The sequence below is a fragment of the Dermacentor silvarum genome, chromosome 1, assembly GCF_013339745.2.
Source record: "Dermacentor silvarum isolate Dsil-2018 chromosome 1, BIME_Dsil_1.4, whole genome shotgun sequence".
NCBI lineage: Eukaryota > Metazoa > Arthropoda > Arachnida > Ixodida > Ixodidae > Dermacentor > Dermacentor silvarum.
This window is the reverse complement of record NC_051154.1, coordinates 223,986,075-223,998,718: the sequence shown is the minus strand read 5'-3', so window position 1 is coordinate 223,998,718 and position 12,644 is coordinate 223,986,075. Positions and strand designations below refer to the sequence as shown.

Here is a 12,644-nt window from a genome sequence, read left to right as displayed (position 1 = left end):
AAAAACTGTCGCGTTTTTCAAAATCCTCGAATCTAAGCCGACCCTAAAGTTTCGTATATGATTATTTGAAAGAAACTATTGGCCTAGATTCGAATAAATACGGTAGCTAATCATTACTTTGATTCATACTTCTTGATGTGGTTCTTGCAAGTTTCACATGAGAATTCTCAAAAACTCTGTGAGCAATTATTTCCGATTTACTTCCATTCAAAACACCTCTAATAAGGATACACTTTAATGTATCATAGTAGATATGTTGCGACCAATACGCCTTAAAGGGACACTAAAGGCAAATGCTTGTCTCGTGCAAATAAACGACTTAGTTTACGAGAAAATTGGATCTGAAGGGTCCAAATACCTTTATTGCAATTCAAATCACCCGCCACGCCAACCGAGGAGTGGTGACGTTGCCTACGCCATTTTCTGCCGTTGGTGAGTGTAACGGCGCCCGACAGATGGCGGTACAGTGCGCGCTGCAGCTGATTTTGGTGAAGTGGCGTAGACCGTTCGCACATTCCGCGACGTCGCATGGAAGTGGAATTCTCTGCTACTTGCAGTTAGTGCGAGGTTCGTGAGCCAGAAAAACAAGCGCAACACTACATGATAACAGAAAAACTGAAACGCAAAAGTGCGGGCGGCGCAAAGTCGAGCGAACACGAAACCTTTTCACCGTCCGAGTCGTTGTCAACGCTGTAATGTCAGTTAGTTCTTTTTTGTAAAAGTGTAATAGAACTGGTGAAGTAGTATTTTCTTTCTTCTTATAATACAGTACAATGATGTTTTTATAACGAGTGGTTCAGTACTAGTGACACAATTTAAATGAGGAGTGCCTTCGTCATCGGGCGAGTACTTGAATGTCCCGGGGGAGTCGCTAATCGTGTCCTGCATTTACCTTAATTTCTCTATTACTAAGGCTCTGCTCGTGATGATATTGACGCTTTAGAGATACTCGTGCACTAATACGTCACTTTAGCTTGACTTAGTATTTGCCTTTAGTGTCACTTTAACCCTTCGGAGACCCTGTGTGCAAAATTGTGTATGCCAAGATTGTGCAGCAACAGCAAAAGCATTGATGAAAGTTACGATATAAAATGTGTTGCATACATCTTCAAACACTTACGATTGGAATTGTGCTGCAAGTTTGAATAACATATGCCCAAGTGAAACGAGTAGGTATCTTTAGTCAAAATGATTGGGTATTTTTCCTCAGTGTGAGTCCTAGGACTGGGAGACCTCACTGCGCTCCACGGACCCGGCAAGGCAGAAGATCGCCGCCATCCGGGCTGCTAGCGTCATGGACATGTTAAACATGAACGTTTGAGTGCGGTGGGGTCGCGCGGGGACCCAGGGGACCTGGGAGGTCCCAAATGCCCTGTCAGAATAAAGTTTTTTCCTCCTCCTCCTAGGCGGAAAGTTGTCATTTTTCCGGGGGGGTGGGGGGGGGGGGGGGGGGTGAACTAGTGTCAGCAATATTTTTCACATGCGCAAGAGACTTGCATCAGCAACAGACAAATACCAGCATACACACATCATAACATTCATAATCTTAAGGGTGTGATGTTGCTTCCTTGTGCAGAACTCTTCCCCCAGCTGAGCCATCAGCGAAGAGTCCTCGAAAGAAGTCTCAAGCAGCGAGCTCCAGGCAAAGAGGATGAACACAGTACTCCAACAACCAAGAAATTGCGGGACAACTCTTCTGCGGATTCACGAAGCAGGCACAATTCTTCGTCATCGCGATCACATAGAAGTCTTGACAGAAGGAGGACAAGTCGCGAAAGGAAGAAGAGGTCAAGATCAAAGAGCAGGGACACCACTAAAGCAGATGTCAGAAAACCAAAGGAAGTGCTGTGATTCATCATTTTCAGAGTGCGCACATCTTCATCTATCAGTTTGTAAACTGTGAAATGCAGCTTTTTTACAGCATTTCACTGCAGAAGTACAGTATAGACCACTTATAACGTAACCGCTTGTAGTGCAGGACCGGATATAATACGGTCTTTTCAGACTCCCGGTAATTTTCCCATAGCACTCTATGTATACGCGTATCGCTTATAGTGCAGTTGCGGGACACGAAATACCGGTTACAGTACGGCTGCCTGGAAGTTCGGCAGTCAACCTAGATGGCAAACGCTCTCCTCAAGCCACAACTACTGTATTTACTTGAATATAACACGCACTTTTTTCCTATAAAACAGGTCCAAAAATTGCGTGCGCGTTAGAATCGAGTATCGTATCTGCGTTACGATATAGCCGTCGGCATTTCAAAATGGCCGCCTAGCTACTCTCGAGCCTAGCTACCGTAGCTTCCTCCATGTGCTGCAGTACACGTGCTTAGGCAATAGTCTACTGTCTGTCTTCACGTTCTCTGCGTCTGCTCTATCAGCATGAAGCACTGAGTTCGTCATGATGCCGCATTTAAAAAGAAAGTGATCATGTGTGCGGAGATGGAGGGAAATCGGGCCGCATCACAGGCGTTCGAAGAATCCGAAACTTGGGTTCGGGACTGGCGCAAACAGAAGGAGAGGATTTTCGCCAGCAAAGCAATGCAGAACGGTTTCAGTGGACCGAAGCAGGACGTAATCTGCGACGATCCACTTCGGCGATACGATCGCCTTGGCCCTATCTTGAAAGCAATAGGTCGCGCTGAAGCGAGAGGCATGATAGCACGAAGGTCAATTCGCTGTCCGCGCTTCGTCACCTGAGCGTTTTTACAGTTCGTTTCCGCGGTCAACGAGCGAGATGTGTTCGTGTTTGCTTGTGCGCGCGTGACATCGTGCTTGTTAACCTAGAGCACGGTGACAGCGACGGCAGAAATGCGGCTGGAGTGTTCATTATCGCAATAAAATAGTCGTTTTGGTTATAGTGCGGTACCGCTTATAGTATGGATATTCACGACTCCAGAGAACTACGTTATAAGCGGTCTACACTGTATTGTTATTTAGAGCAAAAATGTGACCATGTAGCCAAACAGTATCACTTGTGTATTTTTCATGTGAAGTGCTCACAGTATCCGATGTGATTTGCATGGAAGCAAAAAGGCTTGGAGCATCAATAGAACATGTGTTTGTAATAGTGTTTAGATCGTTGTTGAAATGTGTGTGCCCGACTAATATCGGTGTCACACGGCCATTCCAAGGCCTTTGAAACTATAGCCTATCGACTCATTGGCAAAGTAGGCGCTGCCACACGGGCAGTTTCAACGGCCATTGAGTCACTAGTCTATTGAGTCGATGGAGTTGCGCTAAACTCTTTGCTATTGGTGTCATTGAGTCTATCGAAACCTAAAGCCTTTGAGCAGTGGACATGGGCATCCTCGTCAACAGCATGTTTATTGTGGCGAACGGTAAGCGATAGACTCAGTGAAAAAGAAGAGCGAGAAACTGTTTACTTTTTAGACATAATTTTTTTTTCTTGTCGCAACAAACGCAAGTCTGATGCCATGATGAAAACACTGCAGTCAGCCGCTTCAGTGTTGCCAGAGTGCCCTGATAAAACCGACAACATACCATACAAAATGTGAAAATGTGACTACCACCTAACTAAACATAGTACATTTCAGTATGTCATTTAAATTCCCTACAGCAATGAAAACACACTCTTTAGGTGCAGTAAACCCTCGTTATAACGAAGTGAATGGGACGGTGAAAAAATTTGATATAGGAGGTAATTCGATAAAAGCAACTTCTCCATAAAAGCTAAAAAAGTTGAGCTGAAATAGCACAACCTGCGGAAGTCTAATGTGAGTGTATCACATGGCGCATTTTCCATCGTGATCGAGCCAGATAGGGATTGAATTCCTCGGTCGCAATTGGCTCCTTTGCATCAAGCTGCGGGAGGGAGCCAATAGGGTCTTGGTTCAGGCGACTTTGGAAGGCGTAAGGCGGCATGGAGTAACATCTCAGTGATAACAATGACGTCGTATAGATAAGCTATGGACATGCACTGCCAGTACATGACTATCCTAAGAAAGTGTCGAATGCGACCTGTGGACATCCCTCTCATGACCGTTTGGCCGCACTTTCTGTGTCCCGCGAACATGCAAGGTCCCGCCGACATCCCTTGCATGTCCGCGAGGGATATTAGGCTGACATGCTGCGTACATTTTGCAGACATATGTCAGGGCCTTTTGCGCAGTTTTTGCCATAATGTAAATTATGGTCGCAACACACGCTGTTTGACAGATGCAATTAACGGGCAGAGCGCCCATGCTTCAAGAACAGATACATTGTGTGCACACACCCGCCGTGGTGGTGTACATTGCGCTACTAAGCCCGAGGGCGCAGGATCAAATCTGGCTGCATTTCGATGGGCGTGAATTGCAAAAACACCCGTGTACCATGCATTTGGTGCACGTTACAGAACCCCAGGTGGTAAAAATTAATCCGGAGTCCCTCACTACTGCCTGCCTTATAATGAAATCGTGATTTTGGCACGTAAAACCCCAGAATTTATTACATTGTGTGCACACTTTACGCACGCATGCATGCATGTGTGCGGAAGGGCAACATACTCCTCATTCTTGTAGGCCTTCTGCCACGTGCAAGAGGCTTATTGAACTAACAAATTGCAATAGAAAATTTGTTGAGTACGACGTACACACGAGCTGCAGACATGATAGCTTCGGAATGTTATTCGAACATGCGAGAAAACATAATTCTTAGGAAATTTAGACAAAGTCTCAATTGGAGGACAAATATTCACATGTCTGTCAAAAGGCCCATGTGGGAGAACCTTGTGACATTCATGGTAGAATATTCGAAACAGGTCCATGTGCAATATCCTTGGAACATCTGTAATATAGGATCCGAAATGGTGCATCGACATTGGGACATGATTCGGAGGTCCTATGGAGGAAGAGGGTGGCAACTGTTGGTGTAGCTGGCGACAGAGAGGGTCCCTCGCTCACCCGGCACATAACACTTCGCTCGGCACGATAGGCGCGGAGCCCCGCCATGAGTGTGCACATGCCCCTTGACAGTTCTCTCTAAGTGGAGCAGCTTATCGATATGCTTCGTGTAATCCAGTTTTAAATGCATGCGTTTGGGTTGGGACTGGGAGAAATTTTGAATAAACGATAATTCAAGTAAAGCAGCTTTGTTATAACGAGGGTTTATTGTATTTAGAATAATTGTTAGGGCCATTCACTTTCAGGGATCCAGAATCGTCGCTTACAACGGGCCACAAGTGCTTGGTGTCAGATTGGGGAAACATTTCGATGGCCATCAAGTATGCTGTGTAGCAGTGATACAACTCTTTAAATTCGATTAAGAATTTCGAAGGCGATCGACATGATAGCCATTGAGAAATGCCCGTGTGACCCGGTTATAATACTGCCATTTTCGCTTCTTGGTTGATTCTACAAGTGACTGCTTTTCCACCCCACTGCATTAAGGGGCCCAGCGACGCGGCAGGGAAAGCTTGTTGAGCTGCACCGATAGCATGGCCTCGATCCAGTGATTTCGTGAACTTCATAGACAGGATTAAACGTCAAAGAGTGATGCTATTATTATTGGTTAAAAATGCAGTGTGCGATTTACGTACGCGTGATATTGCGAGTTCTGCAGAAAAGCTGCAGAAACCGCATTACGGTTTAGAACCATTTTAAGTATCGCACAGCCACGGTCGAGGTGTTGCAAGTATGGGAACAATGGCACTTTGGCAAGTATGGCACTTTGGCGCGCCAACGGCCGCCTGGCGGAAGCTGTTGTAACCATAAAGGTGGCGCGATGGTCTCTGAGACCAGGCCGCACACCACCCGGTCCCGGACGCCGTGGAAACACAATCAACAGGCTGAGCAGGCCTGACAGCTGTGGCGAGCTAATGCCCTGCTGCTATTGGCATCACCACATGACGTCATGGAAGAGTGAGATATGGCATCCAGAGCCACAAAAATTTTAGTGAAGGGTAACTCTAATTTTCTTGTATTTTAAATTTTTTTCTGACCAATAACTTTGTTTTATGTGGGTCAGTTTTCAAAATTCCTTTAAAAAATTTTGTGGTTTTACGTGCCAAAATCACAATATGATAATGAGGCATGCTGTAGTGGGGGACTCTGGATGAATTTTGTCCACCTGGGTTCTTTAACGTACACCCAATTCACGTACATGGGCGTTTTTGCATTTCACTTCCATCGAAATGCGGCTGGGATGCCATCTTGTGCCCTCGGGCTTAGCAGCCATAATGCCTTTTTCTCTGTGTTCTATGACATGTTGAGAATAGATCTAGAGTAAATCTGGGGACTCGGAAAAAAGCGTTGCATTGCCTCTTTAAACATTAGAAGTATGTGAATTTATAAATTTTGGATATTTCTTTTTGCTGATTGATTCAGGAATCTGATATTTGAAATGTATTTTTTTGTCTTCTTTCATTTCTAGACAGTGTACTGCATTCTAGTGATACATCAGTTTTAGATGGTCTTTGGATTTGGCATTTTCACTGTGCTAGCACCACGGAAGTGATGTATAGTGTGTGATTTGTGTTATAATGAACAGAACTTTTGTCATGCACTTTTGGATGTGAATGTACAATTTTTTCTTTCATTGTAATCATTATCATGTAAATGCTCTTGATATTTTACATGTTATTTGTTTGGTGCCTTATTGACCTTACTTGCATTTGGTGGCATCAGATATAGTGATAACAGTACATTTCCGTTAATTCAACTCTAGTTGATTCAATTTTTTACGGTTAATTAAAGCCATCTGTGTTTTGAGAAAGCCAGCAAAAAGGAGGCATCAAGATGAAAAACTCCTAAAGTCGAGGGGACGTTTAGGGCCAATTACATAGCGGGAGTTTATCTAAAACTGTGAAGGCCCGTCAGTAAGCCTATTAAGTGTATCAGTGCTCATACTGTGACTGGAGACGGCGCATGTCTGTGTGTAAATTCAGCAACACTTGCTATGTCCCGTAACGGTGGCACCTCTTCCAGCTTGGTATGCTTCACTGCATAACACGGCTGTATTGTCGCGAAGCTAACTTTAAAGGCAAGTACTGCCAAGTAAATAAACGGCAGGTATTGGCGTTTTTCTTTTCTGTCTTTTGTTGAATTCGACCCGCCGGATAATTCCACCAGTTTCTTCGGGCCTGTCAGGTTCGAATTAACGGTAGTTGACTGTATAAGCTTTGTCTACCCTTGCTTCTTGCATCATTTTTCTACTTCTAAAATATTTGTTAAAGATACCTAGTTTCTGTTGATTCCTGCATTCAATTTCTCGGTATGCAAATTGCTAGTGCACACTGACTGCTGGATGATGGTTGAAAAGTAAAAAAGTGAGAAAGATGTGCAGAAGCTACATGCAGGCTTTTCACATCAGCCTTGGTTCGCAGAAACAATATTTCATGTTTTTAAACTTGTAGAACTCAAGTCCAACTTGTTGCATGCCAAAAATTAAAGAGCAGTGCTGGTATGATCCGGTTTGTGGCGGCTCCGTACTTTGGCTTGACATTGTCCTTCAGGTGAGCATTAAGTACAGCGCAGAGACTGACAAATCACTGAGTAGCAGGTACAGAGTAACAGGAACGTGTGTGTGCATGCCCGAATAAAGGTGCTGTCCAAGAATGCTCACCCTAATGAAGCTTAACATATCGCCGTAGGGCAAGCATCCTCACACCCTGCCAGCAGATCAGATGTGTGCAACTCTCTCTGGTGATGACTGGCCAATGGCATGCACTGTTGCATCAGTAATGCTTCGGCCACACGCTAGCTCCTGCGTTCTTGTTAAGTTGTCTGAGCTCTGTACCTTGCATCCATCTGTTTTGCACTAGAAGAGCAGTGTTAAGTATTGCCTCAAGTGCAGACTGTCCAACTACCGTGAAGCTTTCACTTTTTTTTTTTCCTCTTCGGTGAAACCAACGGAATGCATTGCAAAGAGCAGATATCACTTGGCATGGAGGACCTGTGCTCTCTCTTATATAATGCAAATGTTGCGTAAATCGAGGAGACAAGTATTAATTGGTCATTTGCCTAAAGCACTGGCTTGTTCGCGGTCAACGGAATTCTCTCAGTGAAAAGAACCTTTATGCTATATCTCTCTTTTTGGTGGAACACGGGTCACACCGCGCACTTTCGTGCATGGTGCTTCACCGAAACCACAGTGGAAAAAGAGATTGGTGTTTGAACGATGCTCGGGAATGCGTCATTTCCTTATAGTTTCCAACACACTCGCCAAGAGCACAACAGGTCGGCGCATTAGTGTCCCTGTATATGCTCCCAAACGGAGCAGAGTTGCGGCTTTCTTTTCCCTGTGCCGCTATACTCGCCGAGCGCCATCACATAATCCAAAATGACGTCAATTGTTCCGCCGCGCTGCAGAGAAGCCAACTTCACGGATGCGACGCTGACTTTTCGTTTCCTTCAGTGCCATCAACATCGCAAACAGCCACTTCCGTATACATGGCGTGACCTGAATGGCATGACATAACATGATCTGCATGAAATGACAAATTGCATGACATGTCATAACATTGACATGCGCGCCCATGTACCTAGTGGCTGAAGCTAATGCAAGACATGGCAAAATAAAAAGAAAGGGTCAGTCAAGTGTTGACACTAAGGAGGACAAGGTCGACATACATGGGGGTTCAAATGATTTGATGATTAAATGTTGATTATCTCTCTCTAATCTGTCTCGTTTTGCATTCATTATTCACTCATTTCGTATCTTATTCATGTTGTATATTTCACGCGTAATTATGTTGTCTTTAATTGTCTTTAGCATTGATGCTTAATTGGTTGATCATTTTTTTTTTACCAAGAGGCCAAGTGGGCCGATCCCAGAAATAGTAGAGTCTATGGTGCAATATGGTTAGTTTTCGTCCATATCGGCGCTACTGTGCCCGTACCGTTAATTTTACTTACTGTGTGACTAATTCTCGTTTGTCTTGTTGAGACTTACATTTTGATACCATTTGCGACTCACTACAACGCTCTGGAGGCACGAAAGGGGCTTTTTTTGTCGAGGTGGTTACAAGATACACAGATACGCCAAGCACGTGTAAAGTCAGCGAAGAAACCCTTCTCTTCAAGAACTGGAACACCGTCTAGCTTCTTCCGCCAGGCCCAGTTTAGCTCCTCCGCATGCGAGGAGTGGCTTTATAGTGTAGCGTTGGAACAAAATGGTGGACCTTTGCGCAACTCTGCTCCATTTGGGAACTATGGGTCATTGGGAGCCTGGTTTTGGCTCGTGAAACCCGAGAATTTAATTTAAACCAAAGTAACAATTTCGCGCTCAAGATAAAGAGCACTTATTACCTTGGTTGTTTGAACACAAAAATTTGCCTCCTTTTTATGCACGCTCTCGGAGACCACACCATAGGGTTCCTTTTCCTTGCCTTTCGCACTAGGAAATGATGCTTCCTAGGGGTCATCAATTAAGACGTATGATATGCTGGATAAATGCACTGCAAATCAAAATCGGTAGGTGGTTTAAGATGCACATACTGTTTTTTTCCGCATGTATCAAGGGCAACGGTAATACAGGAACGGCAAGAACTATATTAGTGCCACAGAAGCAACTCCGCGAATTTTAAGGGTATTTGAAGCTCAACATCTGAGTGCAGGGCCTCACGGAGGTAGCATACAGACAATTATGACCCCTAGAGTTACTTTATGTGCTCGCTGCAAAGGGAGCGATATACGATAACTCTAATGACCCCAACACTACCGTCCTGCTGGCGGAGGAAGGAAGAGTGAACAGGGACGTAGTCACCGCACTCTGCAGACCGACGGTGTCGTTGAGACACCTAGGGCTGTATTCTGTAACGCTTCTGTTTTCGAAGAATTCGCTTTGCGAGCAGCGATTGATCGCCGCCTGGGTGACGCCATCGCCTCGGCGTGTGCACACATATTATGATGACTTCACACACATGTCAATCATGCGGAAACCGAATTGGCGTCTGCTACGAAGCAAAGTGGCGCGAGATGCTTCGGTATATCTTCGGTGTGATTTGAAGGCGCCGTGTGCCGTGTGCAGAGCCTGTGCGTGCCGTGTGCACGGTCGAGATCGGCGTTCCTAGCAAAATGACAGCAATTGTGATCCCTGCGCTGCCTGCGTTCGTGCTTTTAGCGAGCATTTGTGAGAGAGAACGACGACCTTGACATCGAAAAGACTCATTTGAGATGACAAAGAATTCAGGCGGCAATTATTTTTTTATTTGCCAAGACGCATTCCTAATTTACTATATTTTCCCTTGGTTTGTGACGTTCACTTCCAGAAAAAAAAGACTGTGCGCCGATTAGCCTCTGTCCTTTCTCCCGTTCTAATTTCTCAGCGGACTACCCAAAAATGACGCCACCGCCAAACTGAATTATTCGAACGCTGATGCGTTACAGAATACGTCCCCTGTCTATTTTTCACTGTGATCAAAAATGCAGTCGGTTAACGGTAGTGTAAACTCGATATAACGAGCATGGATATAACGAAGTAAATGTAAAACTTGATCGGCCATACTTTATTTCAATGGAATATTCACCTGCTATAACAAAACCGAAAATGCAGGATCTAAAATTGCGGGAACCGAAACGGTATCGGTTGTAGCGAAGCAAATCTTGGCACACGGCCCAAAATACGTATTGTGGTACAAAATATATCAAATATAGTCCCCGACCGATTTTCTAGACCTTAGAAAATATTGTGACAAGTGTCAGCGTGCCGTCAATAATAGCGTTTATAGAAACGGTTTTGATTTCGTTTCGTTGGAGTTACTCGGGCTGTTGTTTTAACAGCGGAGCTATGGTGGTAGCAGGGCTGTTTAAGCCAACAGTTAGTTTATGCAGAGTGAACAGAAAATGTGGGCCAATCTTGGCGGTAGTGCAGAAAGGGTCCAAGCGTAATGGCACATACCCTTGTGAATTAGCGAAGGTGTTTAAGCTCAAAGATGGTATGACCAATTGGTAGTGCTTAGCCTAGCCCAAATACGTGGCCAATACCTTGTGATAGCTAATCGACCAATAATCAATAAATTCCGGAAAATGCTGGGGGTGACTTGGTAGTGCTTAGCCTAGCTCAAATATGTGGCCAATACCTTGCAATAGTCAATCAATAGCTAATCTATCAATGAATTTCGTAAAATGCTGGGGATGACTTGGTACTGCTTAACCTAGCCCAAATACGTGGTCAGTACTTGCGATAGCCAATCAATAGGTAATCGATCAATAATCAATAAATTCCAAAAAATGCTGGGGATGACTCGGTAGTGCTAGGTGCCAATCAGCTCCGCTGTTTCTTTAGCCTTACGCCACCAGTGCAAGCTACACAATTTTTTTGCCTACACTTCGTGCAGGCTCATGTAGACGAGTGTAGTGCCTGGCAGAGGCTATGACGTCGTGTGCTGCACTTGGTTCGCTGGGCTGTAGCCAATCAGAGCAGACTGCGCGTCGTCTTCGCGAATGCGTAGTGCACTAAGACAACCTGTCAATGCGTATAATACAGCGCGGAGTCTCAAACAGCCTGCACCATCAGTGAATAAGATAATTTTATCTTCTTGGAAGATTGGCTCACCTGCTTCTGTGACACAAGGTCACGCCAGCACTTTGTTACTGTCCTTGCAGCGAATATTCAATATCGTCACTATATCAGAGCCAACAATCACAGACAAAATGGCGCCACGCGTTTGCAACGCCAGCTTGCTTGTTTGTCGTCTGCTGCCTACGCCTCATCAAAACCACAGTGTAGAAAGTGTAGTTTTCATGTTACACTACATCTATAAAAAATGGCTTCGTGTAGGTAGACGAAGCTTCACGTTTCTTCACCAAGTAAAAAAAATGGCTATTTCCTACACTAGCTACACTCCTGTAGCCAGTGCAGGTAAAAAAATAGCCCTACTGTATTGGCTCCCTTTATTCAGCCAACGAACTAACACCCTCCCCCCCCCCCCCATCCCCCCTTTCGAAATGTTTGTCTACCAAGGATACCTAGCATAAAACAACGTGCGATAACACCCATCTGCCCGGCGCCCCTTGAAAAAGGAAAAAAAAAAAATATGATCGGCGAGTCTGAGATCAGGGCAGTGTTACATAAGCTCAACACTAAAGCGGCGCCCGGGCCCGACGGAATCACAAACAAAACGCTCAGGAATTTAGATGATAAATCCATCAAGAAACTGACGGAATACGTCAATGCGTGCTGGGAAACCGGACACGTACCGCAGCAATGGAAGACGGCACACGTCGTGCTGATACCAAAGCCGGGCAAGCGACTGCAGCTAGAGAACCTCAGACCGATCTCCCTGACTTCGTGCATGGGGAAGGTAATGGAGCACGCGGTCCTCACAAGGCTGACCAACTACCTCGAGGACTGCGACCTGCTCCCCCACACTATGTTGGGGTTCAGGAGAAACCTCTCTACGCAGGACGCGATGCTACAAATCAAACACCAGGTCATAAACAGCCTGACCAGGTCCACTAAGGCCATACTCGGCCTGGACCTGAAGAAGGCCTTTGACAACGTAACGCACGCAACCGTACTGGCCAAACTGCAGGAACTCAGCCTTGGCGAACGAACGTACAATTACGTTCGAGACTTTCTGACGAATAGAAAGGCCAAGCTTACTCTCAGGGAGCTTACTACCGAACAAATAGAGTTGGGTAGTGCCGGCACCCCACAGGGATCGGTGATATCGCCCATGCTTTTCAACCTAGCTCTCGT

The 12,644-nt window shown here is 45.2% G+C and overlaps 1 protein-coding gene across 1 annotated transcript in view; it reads left to right on the top strand.

Annotated features, from left to right (window-relative positions):
- LOC119436824 (ribonuclease 3) overlaps positions 1-7,407 on the top strand; it is a 98,138-nt gene extending 90,731 nt beyond the window's left edge. The window contains exon 16 of the mRNA XM_037703816.2: positions 1,577-7,407. Coding sequence (XP_037559744.1) covers positions 1,577-1,851 — 275 coding nt within the window. The 3' untranslated portion in view covers positions 1,852-7,407. The remainder of the gene's footprint in view (positions 1-1,576) is intronic.
- Positions 7,408-12,644: the final 5,237 nt, after the last annotated feature.